Source organism: Eretmochelys imbricata, chromosome 2, assembly GCF_965152235.1.
Source record: "Eretmochelys imbricata isolate rEreImb1 chromosome 2, rEreImb1.hap1, whole genome shotgun sequence".
Taxonomy (NCBI): Eukaryota; Metazoa; Chordata; order Testudines; family Cheloniidae; genus Eretmochelys; species Eretmochelys imbricata.
The window spans coordinates 224,338,119-224,360,626 of NC_135573.1; the positions used below are offsets into that span (position 1 = coordinate 224,338,119).

Below are 22,508 nucleotides of genomic sequence, written 5' to 3' on the forward strand. Positions count from 1 at the left end.
GGATCATGATGAAATTTTTTCCATTGGATCAAATTAGCCTGTGTCTAGTTGGTTTTTTTTCCACTTTCCTCTCAGCATCATGGAGGAACATGTGGGTTGTATGCAATAGACTTTAAAGTTTAATATTAGGAAAGAAATGACTGTTCAGCTTGTCACAACGTGTGGCCAGTGCAAATAAAGGTTAAAAGGGCCAGCTCCCACAGGTAAATGAGATTCAGGATTTCGCTGGTCGACCTTGGGCCTATAGGATAAGGGGAGACCTGAAAGATTTTCAGATTGAGGTTCCCTCTTGGTAATCTCTGCCCCCTTCACTCAAGGGGATGCAGAGAGGATTTAAAAGCAAACAGTCCTACGGTAGGCCTGAACTACTGGTTATATGGTGGGAATCCTGTAATTCTGCATTGCAAACCAATTAAACATCTGGTATGTGAGAATGGCGAGTAGGCATAAAGTGCCTCTTCATTGTGTAAAATTAATACCATTGTGGCCTGCTGCTTAAATCCATCCCATATATCTGTTGTTCATTGCGGGCATATCTCAAAATATGTTTTATGGCCAACTAGCACAGGGCAGCAGTATATTAGGAGTCACTTTGAAGTGATAATATGCCTTGCTCCTGCAATTGTTAATTCTCAGAAATCAGTATGTGAAATACTGTAGATTCACAATGCCATGCTCAAAGCTTGTGCAAGTTACCTATGAGTGTTCAACAGCTTAAAATACTAAAACATTTAACTGCCGCACAAATGAACAACAACAAAGCCCCTGTGGCTACCATTAAACTCAATCCTCAGTTCCTTTTTGAACAAATTAATTTAAAAATATGTAACAAAAAGGAACAATGGAATAATCTTCAACCCTAGCAGAGAAGTAGGGGTGTGACTAAGCCTCTAATAAGACTCTAGGGTGAAATCCTGAATACAAATGAAGTCAATGGGTGTTCTGCCATTGATTTCAAAGATGCCAGGATTTGACCCCTAATCTTTTGAGAACAGTTATTATTGTGGTTGCCAGTAGAAAGCCAGTATTTACCAATGGTTACGATCACGCAATAAAAGCGAAACCACGTTTTTCCTATTGTATTATAAGAAATGAGTGCAATATTCCAGATTTTATAATGTGGTAACTGCTGGCAAATACCAACTCTTTTAATCACTGTAGATCCCTATTCTTGGGTCCAAATCTTCAGAAGTTTACATGGAAGAACACTGATTTTGTTTCTAAAGGAAGTAATACTTCATAGATTGTGTTATCCAAATTGACCCTCTTTCATCAAACCTGATGAAATATTGTTAGCAATAAAACTTACATGCTGAAACTGAATTTGCAGTTTCTGGCTTTGTTCAGTAAGCTCTAAAAATTCCCTCAGTGTTTCATCCTTTTCTTTCCGTGCTTGCTGCAGATTCGTAGTAAGCTGTGTGATAATATCATCTCTTTGTTTGATAGCAGCCTCAAACTCTTGAAGCTATGGAAGGTTAAAGTTTAAACAATTAGTGCAAGTCAAAAGATCTACAAAAACATATTAAATTATTCTCATGAAATGGGAGTAAAAAAAGTAAAATGTATTTAATGCATGACATCTCTACTCAAAAGTGCTTACAAACACTTACGGTAGCATTAATATTTTAGCAATAACTTTGTACCATAAGTATTTAAAACTATTCAGACACAGGATATTGCTTTCATCATTAAGTAATTGACAATTTCCTGAGCCCCCCATAAGATACCTAACTGAAGAATGTAATCTGGAGTTTATATTGACAAGGTATTGAATCTTGATTAAATATATCAGTTAGAATCTGAAACTAAGTTAAACCAGAAGTTCTCTAAAACATTCTTTGACATCAGTGTGGAACATGCAACAAATTGGGACTCCACGAGATAATGAGGAAATCAGATTAAACATTCAAGACTGATACATGGTATATAGCAGAGAAAAGCTTAGATGGACACTTGTAATAAAAAAAAGAAAAAGGACAAAAGTACTGTTGATGGAAATAAATTTCTTCAGAAGTGTTATAAGTACCTTTCAGGAGCATATATTTCATTAAATTCTGTAAACCACGAACTGTAATTATTATTACCTGACACTAATTTTCTTTAAAAAATTAAATTTCTTGTGGTTTACTTGAAAATTACTTCATTTATTTAAACTCTTCTTTCTACAGCCAGCAGAAGCGTTAAAATGTAAATAACCTGTCAGTCAATATACATGTTTTTAAATCATTAATCTGCTCATATATTATGCTGTAAATTTAATTTTCTATGCTCTTCTAATAAAAAGTACCTACAGTTCATACAGGGAGATGTTCACTCCACTGACTTCAATGGCTTTGCAGCCACTTACGTCAATGGTAAAGTGGGACCAGTACCTACCAGTTGTACGAAAACCAGAGCACCAATAGCAGCCATTTTGTTCCCCAGGTTGACTGAATTTTAAAATTATTTTTACAAAGAAAATCAAAATGAAGTGTTAGTGTCTGGCTTTTCATTAAACTTAGAAAACTAACATCAGAAAGTCAATGGAAGTGTCTACATGGAACACTTTTCTTATAATGCTAGACATTCACCTGTGTGCACTGAAGGAAAGGTTTAATACTACCACATGATGCTTTTGTATTGTTCTCAAATATTTTAGCTGAGGTTTAATTCATAGTTAAAAGGGATATTATTCAGTACTGGTAGGAAAGCAAGTGGTTTTTCTTTAAACACACAGACCTACTCTCTATGAGAAGTTTGAGAGAACTGAATTTTGTTCATATCATCGTTGATTGCTTTGAAAAAAATAATCTGCTTAATCTATTAAGGGCCTGATCTTGCAAAGAGCTAAGTGTCCTCAAATCCCATTTTGATAGATCAAGTCCTAAAACAGTTGTTTGTTTTTACACCTTCACTTTCCTGGATGATGCAATTGCTGGACAACCATCTTAATACATAAACAGGCATAAACTGGGCAGTTATATATGCCAAGCCCTTGTACATGCATAGGATCCTATCAAATTCACAGACCGTGAAATCTGGTCTCTTCCCGTGAAATCTGGTCTTTTGTGTGCTTTTACCCTGTAGTATACTGATTTCACAGGGGAGACCAGTGTTTCTCAAATTGGGGATCCTGACCCAAAAAGCTGTTGCAGAAAGGTTGCGGTATTGCCACCCTTACTTCTGTGTTGCCTTCAGAGCTGGGTGGCCAGACAGTGGCGGCTGTTGGCCACATGCCCAGCTCTGAAGGCAGCGGCCTGCCAGCACCAGCACAGAAGTAAGGGTGGCAATACCACACCATGCCACCCTTACTTCTGCGATGCTGCCTTCAGAGCTGGGTGGCCAGGGACTGGCAGCTGCTGACTGAGGGCCCAGCTCTGCAGGCAGCAGCACAGACGTAATGGTGGCAATACCACATCATGCCATCCTTACTTCTGTGCTGCTGCTGGTGGCGGCTCTGCTTTCAGCACTGGGCTCTCGACCAGCAATCGCTCCTTTCCAGCTGCCCAGCTCTGAAGGAAGCGCCGCCACCAGCAGCAGTGCAGAAGTGAGGGTAGAGGTACCGCAACCCTCCCCTACAATAGCTTTGCAACCCCTCCACAACTCCTTTTTAGGTCAGGATGAGGAGGATACTCACTTGTGCGGTATCTGACGTTCTTCGAGATGAGTGTCCCTGTGGGTGGCTCCACTGTAGGTGTCAGTGCGCCGTTGTTTGGAGATTTTTACAGCAGTACCTGTATCGGCCGCACATGCGCGGAGCCTGCCTCATACACCAGTCTTGTCTTAATAGTGCACATGCGCAGCCAAACTCCTCATTTCCTCCTCTACAATGGAGGCCGCCCAGCTCCGAAGTAGGGGGAAGGAGGGTGGGGAGTGGAGCACCCACAGGGACACTCATCTCGAAGAACGTCAGTTACTGCACCAGTGAGTAACCTCCTCTTCTTCTTCGAGAGGTATCCCTGTGGGTGCTCCATTGTCGGTGACTGAAAAGCAGTATCTCTCAAGGAGGTAGGGACTTCGGATCTGGAAGGAATGCAGTAGATAGAACAGCTCTGCCCACGCACGTATTGGTGATGGGTCCCTGTGTAAAAGCATAATGTTTTGCAAACGTATTTTCAAAAGCCCAAATGGCAGCTCTGAAAATGTCTTTAAAGGGGGCGTTATGTAGAAAGGCTACTCAGGCTGCCATGGATCTGGTGGAGTGAATCCTGATAAAGGTAGGAGAAGTCACATTTTGTCGTTGATAACAGAGACAAATGCAACTCGAGATCCAGTTGGAAAGTCAGTGGTTAGAGATAAATGAGCCCTTAGAGTGTTCTGCAATGGGGACGAATAGCTTGTCAGAATGCCTAAAGGTTTTAGTCCTGTCGAAGTAGAAGTACAAAGCTCTGCACATGTCGAAAGTGTGCATCGTAGATTCAAAGGAATTCGCATGTGGTTTTGGAAAAGGTAGGGAGATGGATAGGCTCATTGACATTGAAAGATGAGTACATCTTCAGGGAATTTCGGGGAGTAAGCGTAGGGTGACTTTGTCCTTAAAAATATGGGGCATGGCGGATCTGCCATGCCTGCTGCAATTTCTCCTGTGCGTCTCACACAGGCAATCGCTACCAGAAACGCAGTTTTCATAAAGAAATGTAGGAGGGAACATGTTGCTAATGGTTCAAATGGTTTTGGGTTAGGCACTTAAGACTAAGGGAAGGTTCCAAAATAGATTAGGCGGTTTGATATGTGGGTATAGGGTTTGGGGTCCCTTAAGGAACCACTTAGTAATGGGATGAGCAAAGATAGTCCTATTGTTGATGGCATCATAGAACATTGTAATTGCGGCCAAGTGGAGTTTGATGGGACTCAGGGAGAGTCCAGATAATTTAATCTCTAATAGATAGTCGAGGATTAGCGGGAGAGGCACGGAAAAAAGGAGCAGTGTTTGTGACAGCCCACCAGTGTGTAAATATTGTCCAGTTATAAAGCAGGTGGTGCATGTAGAATTTTTTGTGCTATGAAGGAGTACATTTTGAACCTGCTCCAAGCAAGTTTGCTTGGCATGAGAGAACCATGAAGGAGCCAAACCTTGAGGTGCAACGTGGTTAAACTGGGGTGGAGTAGTAGACCCTGTTATTGGGACAAGAGATTCAGGTGGAGGGTAGTGGGATGGGTGTGGAAAGCGACATCTTGGTAAGGAAAGGGTATCATGCCTGTCTGGGCCATGTGGGGCTATCATTATGACCCTGGCTTGGTGTGTTTGTATTTTTATCAATAATTTGTGTATGAGTGGTATTGGGGAAATGCATACATTAGGTCGGTGTTCCATGGAAACATGAACGCACCCCTCAAGGAGTGTTTGCCTAGTTCTAGAACAAAATCTTGGGCATTTCTTGTTTGCTGCAGTTGCAAAAAGGTCTGTGGCTGAGTATCCCCATGTGTGGAATATGTCTAGTACTATATTCTCGTTTAGTTCCCATTTGTGGTCTATGGGAAATCTTCTGCTGAATGCGTTGCAGTGGTATTGCGACAGCCAGGTAAGTATGCAGCTGATATTCAGATATTGTGTCTGAGACACCAATTCCATCTTTTTATTGCTTCTGTACAAAGGGAATGGGGTCACTCCCCCACCCCCTCGCCTGTTTACATAGAAGATGTAGGCAATGTTGTTGGTCATTATCCTGACATGCTGGTTTTGTATGAAAGGAGAAATTGGAGGCAGGCATTGTGTATTGCTCAGAGTTCTAGACGTTGATGTGAAAAGACATATAGGCACGAGACAAAAGACCCTGTGTAGTGTATTGGGGCATGTGTCTGTAGTTAAGATGACCGATGGGACGTCCTGTAGAAAGGGGACCCGTAGCAAAGGTTGTGAGGCAGTGTCCACCAGTGGAGCGAGTCCTAGACTCTGGGAGGTATGTATAAAAGTTTGTTCAGACCATGGACATTCGGTCTGTAGACAGTGGAATCCAGCTTTGGAAACACCTCATGAAGAGACGAGCGTTCCTGACTACAAAACTGCAAGAGGTTACGTGGCCTCGGAGTTGTAGGCAAACTCGTGCAGCCACTTGTGGACTGTTGCACAGCTTGGGAATGAAAAGGTTGATAGTGTTAAAAAGGTGGAGTGGGAGAGATGCTATTCTTTTGCATGAGTCAAAATGTGCTGCTATGAACTCCAGTTGTTGGATGGGAGTGAGTGAAGATTTTCTTTGTTCATTCGCAAGCCAAGAGCATGGAAACATTGGACTGTCCGTTGTGTGGATTGAATGACTTCTTGGAGGGTCCTGGCTTTGAAAAGGCAGTTGTCGAGGTAAGTAAAAATATGATTCTCTGCCTTCTGAGATGAGCTGTTATGACTGCGAGGAGTTTCGAAAAGACATGAGGCGCAGTCAAGAGGCCGAAAGGTAGGACCCTGTAGTGGTAGTGTTGTGAGCCCAGAAGGAAGCGAATAAAATGTCTGTGGGCAGGATGTACGGTCACAGGAACATAAGCATCCTGCAGGTCAAGGGCTGAAAATCCAATCTTCCTGCTCCAGTGCTGGAATTATGGTTGCAAGAGTCACCATTTTATTTTTTTTATTTTATTTAACGAATTTATTGAGGCATCTTAGGTTGAGAATGGGTTGCCATCCCCCAGTTTTCTTTTGTGTTAAAAAGTAATGGGAGTAGAACCCTTTTCCTCTGTGTTGGTCAGGCGTTGGTTGTACTGCTCCTAATTGCAGGAGGTGATGCCGAATTGCCGCAGCGCCCAAAAGAGTGGCAGAGCTACCACCGAATTGCTGCTGCGGGACACAGACTGCCACCCCATTCCAAATGCCACCCCAAGCACCTGCCTGGAAAGCTGGTGCCTGGAGCCGGCTGGGAGCGGGGGGGCACTGAAGTAGGGATGATACCATCGGTCACATCTTCAAATTTGCTTATTAGTGGGAAGGTGTTGACATGGAGCCAATGAATTGGTGCAGCAACATTGATATCTTGGTCACAGATGTTGTTGTTCATATGGTCTATGCTGTGTATACACTGGGTAGCATGGATGGGTGGTACCTATATTGTCTCTTCCTATTTGCAGGGGTTTGGATACCGAGAGACCGTAATGTTGCTCTCGAGTCCTTTATGGAGTGAAGCACATCGTTGGTGTTACTGGCAAATATTTTTTCACCATCAAAAGGGAGGTCTTTTATGTTATTCTGAACCTCGCAAGGAAAAGACAACCATGAAAGCCATGAAGCTTGACGCATCACTACTGCTGTAGCAGTGGACCTCGCAGCTGTGTTAGCAACATCAAGCGCAGCCTGTAGTGCGATACGGGAGATGATTCGTCCATCAGAGACTATGGCTTTAAACTGATGGTTTGTTTGTTTTTTCTCCCCTCTCCCCCCTCTGGAATGTCATCAATAAAGTCCATGAGTTTCTCATAATTTCTGTGGTCATATTTTGCCAGAACGGCCGCATAATCAGATATCCAGAATTGTAATGTGGACGAAGCATAAACTTTACAACCAAGCAGGTCCAGCCTTTTTCTGTCTTTATCAGTTGGGGTAGACCTGGGAACTGGTGTTTGTTCTTTTGGTTAGCTACCTCTACTACCAATGAGTTTGGTGCTGGGTGAGTAAAAAGGAACTCAGACCCTTTGGAAGGAATAAAATATTTCCAGTTAGCTTGCTTACAGGTAGGTCTGCTAGTAGCCGGTGTCTGCCATATGGTTTTAGCTGAATTTATAGGTAAGGCAATCTTGGATGTGGAGGAAGGTTGCAGGATGTCAGTCAACTATGCTGGTTTTCAGAAAACTTCCTCCAGATTAATCCTCAACTCACTGGCGACTCTTTTGAGGAGGTCTTGAAATTTTAAGAAATCATCCGACAGTGTTGGTGGGGAGGCAGTATAGCGTCATCCTATGTGGATATGGGCTCCACAATGGTTGGGGAAGCATGTGTAGCGTGTTCATCGAAGTGTGGAGTAACAGTTTGTTGTTATGTCTCATTTGTAGCCGTATGCACTGGTGGTGGCGAGGTGGCATTGCTCCTATTTTTGGCATCTTGGCGATTATAGTGGAATCGCTTATATGGTGCTCATGGACTCCGTATTGCCACTGACTGGGGAAAGGCATAGGTAGTGCCATCCATGGGTTTGTATACCAGGGAGGGAGGTCTTTGATGAATGAAGACCTAGATTTTCTGTGACCAGTGCTGATTTGGCTCTGTGACTAGGAGAACTGGCATGGTGAAGTCTCCCTGCACTATGGCTTCCTCATCACTAGAAAAGTGAGATACAGCCGGAGACAGGTGTCTGGACCACATGCGAATGTCCGGAGAAAACCAGGTGTCAAGTAGAGGTGACTGTAGGTTAGGTGATACCTGTAGGTCTGGTGAATGAATGAACTGCGGTGCCGGAGAGCCTGTGTGAGAGAAACCCTCTGTTAGGAATGCCTGCGGCGTTGGAGGGTTGTTTGGCACTGATGTTCTCTGCACCATAGCGCTCAATGCATGCACTGAGGTCGGTGGTGCCGGGAAGGTAAGCACTGTTCGGGTCTCTTCCGGCAAGGTCCTCTGTGCTGGCATCGTGTCCACTGCAATGACAGACGGTGCCATGAGAGAGGCAGGCAACTTGAAGCCTCGGCACTGGGAGCTTGCACTGTCACCGCAGCCAGAGGCAGAATTAGCGCGACGCCAGAGGAACTGGCACATCAAAGGTGCTGAGCCAAGAAAAGGTCTGCACAGAAGAAATAGACCTGCTCAGCAACCTTTTTGCTTGCAGTGTTTCCCTTCTGGGTGAGGGAGGCAGGCATTTTCTTTTTTTGTCCTTTCTGGAGGCAGGAGGGCTGTGGTTCACTGAGGAGCCCATACCTGGGTCAGAAGCCGGTCCGAGTGACTTCGGCCCAAGAATCATTTTCAGGCGGAGTTCTCTATCTTTATGTGCCCTGGATTTTAATTTGGAACAATGGGCACAATTTTGAGGAATGAGGGACTCCCCCCTGGCATTTTATACACTGGGAGCGACCATCTGACATAGGGATGGCGTCCCTGCACGTAGTGCACCGCTTAAATCCTGGGGAGCCAGGCATATTATCATTGGCTGGAGACAGAGGAATAAGCGGGAATGAATTTTTTTTTATTTTTTTTTTTATTAAAGGGATGAACTTATCTAGTAACTAGAGTGCTAACGTAAGGGAAACAAGGATGTAGAATGGGTAAGAGAAAAAGTTTTAATGAGTCTGCTGTAGGTCCGATTCCGGCCGGGGACGGTAGAGAAGGAACTGAGGAGTTCGGCCGCGCATGCGCACTATTAAGACAAGTATGTGAGGCAGGCTCCGCGTATGTGCGGCTGATACGGGGACTGCTGTAAATATCTCCGAACAATGGCGCAGGGGCACACAGACACCTCCAGTGGAGCATCCACAGGGACACTTCTCAAAGAACCACCTTACAATTACAACACTGTGAAATTTCAGATTTAAATAGCTGAGAACACAAAATTTACAATTTTTAAAATCCTTTGACCATGAAATTGACTGGGCCCGATACATACATATGCCCAGAAAGCAAGTTCAGCAAAATTAAGTGAACTGAATTTATTCTTAAGCATTCTTCCTATTCATTCACAGTATTATCCAATCTGTTTTTAAATTTGTTTTTGTTTATTCAATTTGGTTTTTCTTGAATAGTTAAAAAAAAAAAAACAAAACCATGACTGGCAGTTGAAATTAAAACAGACACAGATACATTCAGACTGATTTTTTTTAGAAGCTTAGGAAAATAAAAGGCTCTTACAGGAGCTAAGGAAAGTATCTGTTGCAACTATTTTTCAATTAAGATATAATGCATACTACAAAGCTACAGTAAATATAATTTAGTGTGACTGAAAAACGTTCATAAGCATTATTGTGCTACAAACTTTTAAGGATATCACATAAAAGGGACATCTTAAAAAACAAACAAAAACAAACAAACCAGACTTACGACGGTCTTATAAACTTAAAATTATATATGTTCACTATCTTTTCTTTCACTGAAAAGCACACAGTGGTGGCAGCAACTAAACAGAAGAAATTATAACTCTTATAAAATCCATCAAGCACGAATGGTACAAGACACAGTAAATAGGAACTAAACATGAATTAAAATTTATCAGTACCATGGGAGATAAGTGGTCTTTCAAATCATTCATATGCACCGAAAGACAAAACAGTGATAACCTACCCCTTTTTTTATTTATAGGGAATGCTACTTAGAAGGATATCTACATTTCACCAGAAAGTTACATATCCTTTTTCACAGATTTGCTAAAATAAAATAAAATCTTTCAAAAATAAACAAAAAATCCCACAGGGATGAATAAAATTAGGCCTACTTAGTTTAAAACACTAAGTTTGTAAACCATGATCCAACAACAAAATTCTATCTACAGTAGAAACTTATAAAACAAAGCAAAACACATGAACACACATGCAGTATCCAAATCTACAAAAGGTCAAGGAAAAGAGAGACAAATGTGAAATGAAATACAGACCATGAAAAATAAAACTATGCCTTAAATTTCACCAATGGTCCAAATTCAGTGTGATATAAGCTAACAAAAACCTAAGAACTTTAATAGGAGTACCACCTGCTTACATCAGGGCAGAATTTGACTTACTGTTCCCATTATTACAGGGATCGTTAATACAGTTTCTTAGGATTTAATGTAAGAAACCTTTCCTTTAACTCCAAATTGAGAAAAGTTTCTTAGAATATGTTCATCCAATTGGCTTGTATGCCTGTCTGTAAACTCTGACAGACAAATGACCTCCTGGTTCAGTAGCTACCTCGGGAATCTCACTTCTTTGGTAGGAGGAACTTGATACTCTGCTTGGTTTCTGAGGAGCAAGGGGGAAAGAACTGTGTACTGCCACTGGAAAATTAATGAGGAAGAATTAAGAGTTTGTCTTGAGGAAGCCCATGTAGCCACTCTTCCAACCAGAAGACAAGCACTGCAACTGCTAAGCACAGAGTAAAAATGTTGGCCAGAGAATAAAAAGAAAGGTGAAACACACTGAAACTGAAGCACTGAAATGGGTTACCTAGGGAGGTGGTGGAATATCCTTCCATAGAGGTTTTTAAGGACAGGCTTAACAAAGCCCTGGCTGGGATGATTTAGTTGGGGATTGGTCCTGCTTTGAGCAGGGGGTTGGACTAGATGACCTCCTGAGGTCCCTTCCAATCCTGATATTCTATGATTCAAGATGATACATGCTGATGAAACGTCATTCTCTTTGGAACTAAACAAAATTGTGTATTCCACATTCTCTGACTGGCTCTCTTTAACCATAAACACTTCTAGGTGATACTTAGCATTTTTGTGTGTAACCAAGTAGCAAACAGAAAGCAACATACGGTAATTATACCTGTTGCAATCCTTCTGTACCATATGCTGCCCTCATTTCTTCTAGTTCTCTGTTTAGCTCTTCGATCTCTTGTTGTTTCCCAGCCAATTCATTCTCCATCATCTCTAGCCGTGTCTGAGAATGCTGCATTTCATGCTCAGAATAAGTCTCTCCAACTCCAAATTCTTCTTCCTAAATCAATCCAAGTTCCTTAACAACCCAATACTTACATGTTTCCTCAACGTGAGCAGAGTCAAATTTTGAATTCTCTATCAAATACCACGTTAGAACATTAAAATATAACATAGCATTTAGGAGCTTTTTGCCATGGTAACCTGCCTTGTTGGCATAATTTACACCTCAAGAGCACTGACATACAGTACTTCTGTGAATTCTGTATTAAAAGGCTAAGCTTTATACTAGAAGGAGCATTTTTTTATTTTTCCTAAAGTTTAAAAGAGGCAACATTATACCTATTAAGATGTCATGAAACAACAACAACAAAGCTGGATAACATAGCGTACCACAGAATTTTTGTTAGTAAGACAGGTAGTTTTGTTCAACCAGAATATTAATATACAAATTGCTTAAGGTTTTTAGTACCCAACATTAGTAATATGATTTAATTTGTAATACTATACCCTGATTAAGTCTGCTGATATAGCTGTTCTTGTCACAAAACTGCAACCATTTACCTGTATAAAGACAATTTCTAGACACATTATAATTTAAGATGTAGCTTAAATTCTAGCTTCCTTTCATTTGAGACGTATCTGATTATTTTTGTAGACAAAACCTCATGAGCAGAGAACAATCACTTCATTTGAAATGCACACAGTTAGTATATACTGTTCCAGAATCTGATTGTTTTGCACAATTCAGATATACCTAATTGTAGCAAGGGTTATTTTGTAATTTAGAGCTACTCAGATTAATTAAACCTGGGCTGATGTCTTTATGATATAAACTGCATTAGAATTCTGATAAACAAACAAAACAAGGAAATTCAGATTTAAAGGTACACATTTTAAAAATATTAAAAATCAGTAACAGAACATACAGTATGAGCAGACTGAACAAATAATACATTTTAAACACAATATATTTGGAGTACACACATTTAAAAATGGTAAAGAGAGAAGCTCAGTAAAGAGTACCTTAAATTACTAAACTCCTCTCTTCATTCATTCTTTTTTTTTTTTTTTTTTTTTTTTTTTTTTTTAAGGTGTGCACTTCATAATTTGCAATTACTAATCACTCTCCTCTGGAACCAGAGTCATTATATCATATTCTTGTAATCTGAAATAATTTCTTACATTGAAAAATGTACAAGAGACTTTGGATTTAAAATAAAATATCTGAAAATTTCTTCTTCCCTTTCACTTACCTGCTGCTGTCACACGGTGCAGCGTCCATGAGATTATTTGACCACATAAACCAATAATAAAGAGACTCCAAAATTTTAAATGCAATCCAAAAACAATACTTACAGATCAACAAAAAAATTGTAAGAAACAAACACAAAAATACACAGGGCTTTTACTCAGCAGGTCTTTTGACCCATGTGTAAAATGGTGTAACAAAAAACTGACACATTCCTCTCAGAGCTCCTCTCCACATAAGAATCTGAACTAGGAGTGAGGATTTTGGAGAAGGGGAGCTACTGTATATTTATAGGATTTCAGATCCACCAAACATCACTGCTGTAGTGTTTAAGTAAAAAACCCAGTATATTATATGGAAATCTGCTTAGAAATTGTCTAGGCAGGGCAGGGCTTATTTACAATATGAGGGCATCATGACTGTGCAAACCCTAAAGCCTAACATCAAAATGCACTTGCAGGCAAGGGATCAAAGTCTGACCCCCAAGTTTGATTAAAGCTGTAGGGTATCAAAAATAAGAATGCCTTACTCCGAAATGACATTTTGGTAGAAACACAGAGTGTGTTGACTTGCTTTGGAGAGAGTCAAGTCCAGATCTCCTCTACAATAAGTAAGGTCACCAAAACATAGTCTAAGTTTGAGAGGGAATCAATACTGTAAAAATCAGGGGATCCCAATAAACTCCTCTGCCCCTATATGAGCACAGCAGGTACTCTTAACTCTGCAGGGCAACTGGCTGCCACTACATTCACCCAGCGTTTGCACTGTAGCTACTACCTGAGGCCTTAGACCAGATTTGGGCTTCTGGTCCTATCACAATAATAATAAATTAGTAGGAAAAAAACATGAATGTAAACAAAACAAAATGCTACTTTTCTTTTTCCTTTATGTACTCCAATTTCTATTGCTCTTAAATTGATAAATAAAAACACTGGCTACCGAAGAGTTATACACCACATCTGTTGGATTGCCCACAGTGGTCCTCTTGTGTTGTGTATAATCTCTATACTTCTCCCATCCAACTCTTTGTGGAATCTATTATACTTTTCTCTTTTGGCATGGTGCAAGATGAAACCTAACATTTTTAATAAATTTCACTTGGTATTGCAAAGTATAGACTGAACACAATGAAGTATAGAGGCTGGAGAGATCTGGTGGGTGCCAAACAGGCATAATTTTAGACATGGAAGAGTACTGGCTGTAGGAAAGCTGGCAGACTATTACAGGAATGTGCAAACACTGATTTTGAAATATCTTGTTTTAAAATAGTTATAAATTAATTTGTAGTTTTTAAGGCCACAGTCCTGCACACGATTCAATGCTCGTGGACCTCTGTGCAAGGCTCATTGATTTCAATGGGTTTCCATGTGGGCATACTGGATTGCCTACACAGAGCTCCCTACAACACTGGCATCTAAGTCCATATATATAATTGATTATTGATTTGGAATCTTACAATTTATTTTCTACTTTTAAAGTTTTGCAATGCACCTTTAGGGATGAAATGTTCTTAAATCACACTGGTGTGCCTAAGTACTGCAGCATACAAAAAATGAAGTCATCCATCTTTGGAGATCCTGGAAATATCGAGTAACAAGAGTACAGTTGTTAATCTTAGTTCTGAATTTTCCTGTTTTCATTATTATCTTAATATTTTCACAAGAAATATTCCCCAAATATAAAATTTCTTTTAAATTGCTTATAATCTATTTATTGTGTAAAGACAAATGTGTTTTAATTTATACTTTATTTTATATTGTTTTAGCAAATACAATGCATATTTAAGCAAAAGCAGACTTAAATACCACAAAACTATCCAAGCAGCACAACTGAAGTGAGCTGTAGCTCACGAAGGCTTATGCTCAAATAAATTTGTTAGTCTCTAAGGTGCCACAAGTACTCCTTTTCTTTTTGCCAATACAGACTAACACAGCTGCTACTCTGAAAACTGAATATAGTGATTCATGACTACTGCCACCAGGGGTCAGCACGAACTTTTTGAGCCATTGCACTTTAACGTACAGTGTAGCTATCACCATCAGGCTCCATTAATAAGATTTTAGATCCTATAGACCTCGGAATCCCTGACATGCTACCACACAAACTGTAGCATCAATCTTCTATATGGAGCTATTTCAATGCTATTAAAAAATTACTCTCCAATATAAATTATCAAGTTTACATGTCAAAGCATTGGCAATGTAGGACAAATTTTAATATATAAAAGAACAACATATTATTGACTGACAAGAAACTTTCAGGTCAGAAAACATAAAAACCAAAGTCCTTAATTTCGTTATATATTAGTTTATATAAAAGCATCTGGAATGGGTAATGTATTTTTATTCCACATCTTTAAAACAACTCATATTTATTTATTTTAAAATGTTCTTTATTCCAATGAGGATTAAGATATACATTTTATTCAGGAATTATTTTACTTTTATTGCCACATTATTATTCCATGAACACAGAGGTTTATAATATCAATACTGGCAGACTGCATTGCTTGCAGTCTGGAATGTTGCTAATTGCTAATGGTCTCTTTTAATGGGTCCCTCTTTTAAACTAACCGAGAAAACACTTTGATTCTGAACATTTCTACCAAGTGCTGAATCCTCAGCTTTTGCACTCTTATAATTTAGTGCTTTTTTAGTTGTCACATATTATAGAAACATCACAACATATTGAGGACTCCAATAAGTTTTAGTCTAATTACTACAAAGAATCTATCTAAGATTCTAGCACTATAATTAGATCACCTTGGCAAAACCTATTACAATTCACTCTTATTTTTAATCTGTGCCTAGGCAGAAGGTATTTCCTGTTGGTTTCATATAAACAATTAGAATAAAGACTTAAGCATAACAATAACCGATGCACAACCTTTCAAATCTAAAGAGACTGTAACAGTGATTTTTTAAAAATATGTGATGGCTGGGTTACTTAATTTATTTTTCCATCATATAGTAATGTGCATTAGAAAACAATTCTTCATTTTAAGGTTAAAGACTACTGTTTACAATGTAATTAGTTTTTCTAACAACAACTTATTTTCTTCATCTTCCTCAACAGTGATTAACAATATTCCTCAGGGTTTGAAAAAATGAAAAAGAAGCTTTGGCTACTGTCTTTTAGAACTTCTCATAGAAGTGTGGAATACAACTTTATATTTGGACCCAGGGAGAAGCATCATCAAGAAAGGTAAAAACCAGTGCTTGCTACTGGGAAAAGCCCAATTTCCCCTTAGTTTGGGATTTGAACTGTAATCCTGACTAGATTACTAATCATCACCATTATTTAATTTTAAAGGCTACACAAGGTCTCATGCTAGCTTAAAATATGTAATTTGTTACAAACAGCATATTCTGTATATATATTTTGGATTTGGTTACCATGTCCACAACTGTGGATCTGTACAGGAGACTGAAGGAAGGAGAAGACCTCATTTATAATAATAAAATTCCTGCAACAGAAGATTGCTGATATTTGCAGTTACTGTTTCCTCCAACTTTGCTTAGGAAACTGTACTCTATCATCAGACAGAGCCATTATGAGCAACGTTCCTCAAAGAGGGATATATTTATTTGTCACTGGACTTTAGCCAGTTCCCCAAGAGAATTAGCTAACAAAAAAGACCCATAATGCTCACTTTGCCAGCTATAATAAAACAAACAACTTTTAAATACTAGTTTAAAATATTCCACTTGAAAGCATGACTACTACTTTTTTAGCATTATTTCTGACTGAAAAAGTTTAAATAATTTTTTTTTAAAAACGATGCAAAGCCTCTTTAAATAATGAGAAGAAAGAGGGGAAGCAAAGAATAAGATGCGTACCACTACTAAGCTCATCACCGGCCTGTTTGAGTTGCCAAGCACCTTGGCTCCCACCAACTTCAAATTAAATTATGGGTGTTTAGCATCTCCAAATGTAAGGCGTTACATGCCTGAAACAAAACTGAGTTCAAGATTCAGTCTCAATTCCATACAAAATTTGTCCAGTCTGTGCTACTGTATACAGAATTTAATTTTTTCTCACCTTTCAAAATTCTCAATATTACAGATGGCTGCAGTTGTTCATTAATGTAAATGAAACATATTTAACTACTAAAAGTATTATTATGCCTGACCTGAATATATGATTGATGACCACTCAATGCAGTTCCTACGACACATGTACACTAGTTCCATGATCTCACTGCAGACAGTGACAAACTTCACTGACTTTTAACAATTAAAAGGAATGTACTGAAAAGCTGTACACTCTGCATCTTAACAATCATTGCTTGATTTTGAAAGCCAACAACTATTTGAACTGCATGCACAAGTTTCTCACTGTCTACTTATGTTTTGGAACAGAATTATTACTTCATGAGAAAAGGGAGGGGATCCCTCTCACAGAAAAGAGAACAAGAGTTCCTAGAAAAGCATGAGCTCATTCATAGTTTTTTTTCATTTTGGTTTTCAAAGAGGGTGAAAAATGTGATTTTTTTTAAAAGTAGAGTTCAGAAGGAGATCTGGTTATAATTCTACAATATTAGTCTTCTGTGGTCTTTGGCATTTAAAATATTGTTATTAAAATCTCTAACATTAACTGTAGACACTAAGGAGAACCTTTTGAATTCCAAAAAAAAAAGAGTACAGACCCACAAGGTGCTGGACTAGACTGTAAACTCTTCACCTCAGGGATTGTGTCTTCCACCTATCTTTCTACAGTGTTGATGCTACCATAGTCTAAATATTAAATACTTATTAACCCATGCTCATCCATAATCATCATGAGACATTACATCAATGTCCTTCATGTACTCTTTCTCAATCTCTCCGGACTTGCATGTTTTCTTGGGATTTTTGCTCTCTCACTTTCTGCAATAGCTGCTTCTTACATCAGATTAGAGGTTTTGATTATACTTTTGTATGGCTCTCATTGTGCATATGTCAGAGCTTGTCATACTGCTCTGGGCTTCTGAGGCATCGAAGGCTGGCTCTTCATGTACAATGGATGTGGTACAAATATCTCACTGTGGTATACATTCTAAACATATCATAGTAAAGTCAGTTCTGTGCCCTGAATTGTATTTGTTTCCTTTTTAATGGCAAACTGGTGTGTATGAGTTGCTGCCTTTCCTCAACACACACACACAGCTCCTGATGATTCTTTTTATCTTCTTCTACCTCTCACCCTTCGCCAAAACATATAACAAGAAATGTGCTGTGCCCAGGTATATGAGATATGAAATCTCTAATCAGAGCAGATAACCTGGATTTCCTTCAGGTAGAGAGGAATAGGAGCCACTGGTTACCAGAAGTAATGTTATAAGCTGACCTGGCAGCACCACCTATGTCAGGTTGCCTGACATTTTCCACTGTACAATCCTGCTTTCAGTTACTTAACATTGCAAAACTTTAACTATTTGGGCTCGAATCTTCCATCCGAGGTGCAGGGCGGATTAACGCAGGGGCTTTAGGGGCTGCAGTGCAGGACCCCAGGCTAAGAGGTGCCCCAGTCCAGCAGGGCTCAGGCAGGCTGCCTGTATGACGTGGCCCCATGTTGCTCCCAGAAGCGGCAGGCTACTGGCATCTCTCTGTGGCCCCTGGGGAGCCTGGGGGGGGGGGGCATGGAAGAGATACTGATCCGCACGCTGCCCCTTCCCCCAGCACAGTCCCCGCAACTCTGGTTCCTGGCCAATGGTGTGCTGCGGGGGCGGCACTTGTGGGTGCGGGCAGCACACAGAGACATGCTGTCCACCTCCTCTCAGGGGTGTGCAGAGAAGTGCCAGCAGCTGGCTGCTTCTGGGAACAGCATGGGGCCATGGCATACAGGCTGCCCTGCTGCGCCGCTGGCCAGGAGCCACCTGCACACCCAAACTCTCTACCAGACCCCACACCCCTTCCTGCACTCCAACCCCCCTGCCCCAGGTCACAATCCCCTCCTATACCAAACTCCCTCTCAGATCCTGCTCCCCAACACTCTGCCCCCGCCTGGAGTCCCCTCCTGCACCCAAACTCCCTCCCAGAAAGAAACTAATATAACAGCTGTTCTAAGGTAAGAAGTAGGCTATTTTGAATTAACTTAACTATATTCTACATATTTTAAGATTGAAATGTAACTACAGAATGGCTTTATGTTAATTAAAAGGCAAGTTTAGTATAGAGCTAATAGCCTATTACTATTATTATGGCTGTCCTGAATATATGATTGATGACAACTCAATGCTTTACTCAAATGCAGAGGGGACAAGAGCCAGACTTGGGAAGGAAAGGAGTAAACTGGGACAGAGAGGTAATCGGGGGGGCGGCGGGGGGATGAAGGGGATGAAGACTGAGGATGGAGGAGGAGCTGGAGAGACTGGGCAAGTAGACTATAACTGGGAACCACTCAAGAGAGAAGATGGGCAGGAGACCAGATCTGACAATGAGCCAGTGTACAGGGGAGAACAGGAACAGGGTGGGCAAAGGGACAGACAAAAAGCCAGGGAGGTAGGAGACTGGGACAGGGAGCTGGAAAGGGCATTGGGAGACAGAGCTTGGATAAGGACCCCAGGGATGGAGACAGACAGACTCGACAAGGAGCCAGTAAGGGGGAACTGAGACTGGCTGCAAAATGAGACTGGGACTGACTGAGCAAGGAGACTTGGATGGTGGACAGGGTAGGAAAAGATTGAGAGCAGGATGTGAAGAGGAATTGAGACTGGAAGTTAGTAGGTGAACAACTGGAGTCTAGGAGGGAGGGAGACAGATGGGATGAAAAGCCAGAAAGGCTGGCACTGGCTGGGCAAGAAGACTTGAGGCAAGGAGCTGGGGGGAAACTGAGAATCAGATGAGCAGTCCTGAGAGGAAGACTAGGACTGGCTGAGCAAGGAGACTGGTACTGGGTAGGCAAGGAGAATAGGAATTAGACAAGGAGCCAGGGGTGGGGAGAAAGACAGGACTGGGACAGGGACAGGTTGGAGGGGATGGAGCAGAAAGGGTCAAGCATGGGAAGAAGGGGTAGAAGTCTATGTGCCTACTCGAGTACACTCCCCTCTAGAGCCTGGAATGGAATCCAAGGGTCCTGGATCTGAACATTCCTCTGCTGTCAGCAAATATCTCTGAAACCCACTGACAAGGTGCATATTTTGTCGTCCTCTAGAGAGATAACTACTGCTATCAATTACTTCCTGTGCTCAAATGGCAGAGGTCTGTGTGATGGCTCTAAAGGTTCCAACCTTGCTGATTATTCATGTGGTTTTCAATTTGATGTCACACAATGGCATCTGTTTCTTTTTAGCTTGCTTTTTTAAACACTTAGAAAATTACACATTTAAAAGCCACGTTAAGAGAACATTAAGGTTGCCAAAGAGCTCCTGTGTGATGCTAGGCAAGTCAATTAAACCAAACTTTTCACTAAGGGCTTGCCTTCACTGCAAAGTTAACCTGATTTATATCTCAAGTACTGCCACCAGCTTGAGTCCCATCCACACACAAAATCCCTTACCTTGAGTGTGGTTGTGCTTTTAACTTGAGTTGGCTGGCCTGGCAGGGGATATAAGCTAAAGTTTAAGTTACCTAGCACAACCACTCTACAGTATGGATGCAGGCTAGCTCCACTCGAGCACTGCTGGTCCTCCAATGCCTTCCCACAATTCCCTCTGGATCCCCAGAAAGGATGAAGAAGTTTTCTCATAAATCACTGGGAAAGAATTCATAGAGTGGCTCAGCGTACTGCAGTGCAAAGAACTATGGGATATATCCCCAGAAGTCTGAGTGCCACACACAAGTGAGTGCAGCATCGGTGTGGATACAGTAGTTTGAGTGTTATTTGGCAGTGTGGTCTCTTTCACACAAGCTAGGATAACTCAAGAGGAGTAACTCAAGTGATGATAACTTGAGTTAACTCTGCAGTTAAGATATACCCTAACTGTATGTTCCTCATTTTCTGTCTACCCAACTTGAGACCCTTAATCTGATTTGCAAAAGTGCTGTACTCTCACATCTGCAAAATGAAGTCAGTAGGAGCAGGGCCATCGACATACAAAGTTCTATATGAAGCTAAGTACACTGAAAAAATCAGGTTGTAGGCATTTCAGACTGAGCACCTAAAATTTGTGGACACTTTTTACTTTAATCCCTCTGTTCCTCAGTTCCCTGTCTGTAAAATGGGAATAATAGCAGCCTCTCTCCTAACAGCAATGTTGTTATAATAAGTTAATTAATGTTTGAGAAGCACTCAAATATTATAGTGATGAGTGCCATGGAACAGCCCCTGCAGAAATTAATAACTGTATTCAGAGCAGGGTTTGAATTGTGTGCAATAAATAAGGCAATAAAGCATTGAACAATTAAGATAAAACAAAATATTGAATAGCTGCTGATTTAATTAGCACTGAATGAGGCAGGGGTCCTGGGAAAAGACAGTATGTGAACATGTAATTAAAGACTATCATAATGCATATGCATAAGGGACCCAAATTAAGGTGCACAAGCACCCTATATTCTGGCATTTCCTATCTTTTCAGTGACCGGCTTTGCAACCTTAATGATATTTTAACATAGCTTTTGTATATTTAATATAACGTGCTGACCAATATATTGACTCAAACGTATTGTTCTCAAATTGACAATATTTGAATTTTTCTACTTGTGCTATCTCAAAGTTAGAGCTGGGAATTGGCAGGGATAATACTATATGTTACAAGGCTCACCATAAATACAAAGTAGCACATTAAATTATAAACTCTAGCAACTGATTAGAGAAACTATCATAGTTTTTGAGGAAACCTTAAGAGATAAGAAAATTAATAGCATATTGACATGAAGTTAATTATTAATAACTCTCTAAGGGCCTAATCCTGCTCTCAAGGGCAAGATGACAATTACTTCAGTGTGAACAGGATCAAACTATTTCAAAGTATTTCTTTCTATAATTAACTAATTTTCTCAACAAGTAGTTTCCATTTTACTTACAAGTTAAAGATAATCACTCAACTTGTCGTTTAATTCTCCACAGAAAATTAACATAGGGAAATAGTTGCATAACCAGAACTCTGAACAGTACCATTAAAGTGCAATTGTAGTGAAGAAACCATTACATTGGCTTACAAACCTACTACTTTATTAGATACGAGTATTTATCCTGTTATTTATCTGGCATGCTGCTTGTTTAATTGTGACTGCTAAAAAATAAGTTATATTTTCATGTTATTTATAACATTTTCAAACTAATACTTCCTTTCTCTTTTTTTAAACAAACAAAATGTTTAAAACTATTCCATACAGTGTTTAAATGTGACATATTAAAAATGTAAAATATTACTTCATTCTTACCTCAGAGCTATAATCATCTGCTGTAGTGGAAATTTCACTGTCTGGCTAAAGTAGGAGAAAAATAAAAATATTTACAATGTTAACAGACTTCAAAACATTAAACATAATTTCTATCTATTTTTGTGTATGTGGACAGTAGTTAAAGCCACCTAGTTAAATGAAGCATATCTAGTTAAAATACTCATGTTATCCATTAGAATCTACAAAATGAAAGCCTTTCCCAGCTCTCTGAGGCCTTGTCTATACATATAGCTATACCGGCAAACCCTCCTAGTGGAGATGCAGTTTATATAGACAAAAAAGTGCTTTTGCTTATATAGCCAATACCAGTCTCTCTGCAAAAAATAAGAAGTACTGGCAGAAGGGGCATTACTATACATGCAAAAGTTTCTAGTGTTGCTCTGGCTTCAGATATGATTATGCAAAGCAGCGAACACCTTCAATTTCCACTGAAGTTAATGACCGCTGAAGGTGATTTCTTGCAGGAGGTGCATA

General features: G+C 40.1%; 1 protein-coding gene across 8 annotated transcripts in view; it reads right to left on the reverse strand.

The window, feature by feature from the left end:
- Positions 1-22,508, reverse strand: part of AKAP9 (A-kinase anchoring protein 9) — a 203,337-nt gene that overhangs the window by 116,269 nt on the left and 64,560 nt on the right. For 5 of the 8 annotated variants that reach the window (XM_077808120.1, XM_077808118.1, XM_077808121.1 and 2 more), the window contains exons 3-6: positions 22,014-22,058; positions 11,964-12,017; positions 11,344-11,514; positions 1,310-1,465 (exon numbers count right to left, since the gene is read on the reverse strand). In XM_077808120.1, coding sequence (XP_077664246.1) covers positions 1,310-1,465; positions 11,344-11,514; positions 11,964-12,017; positions 22,014-22,058 — 426 coding nt within the window. Of the gene's footprint in view, positions 1-1,309; positions 1,466-11,343; positions 11,515-11,963; positions 12,018-14,196; positions 14,215-22,013; positions 22,059-22,508 lie in introns of those variants that run through there. The other 3 variants (XM_077808123.1, XM_077808119.1, XM_077808122.1) reach the window with 3 other exon arrangements.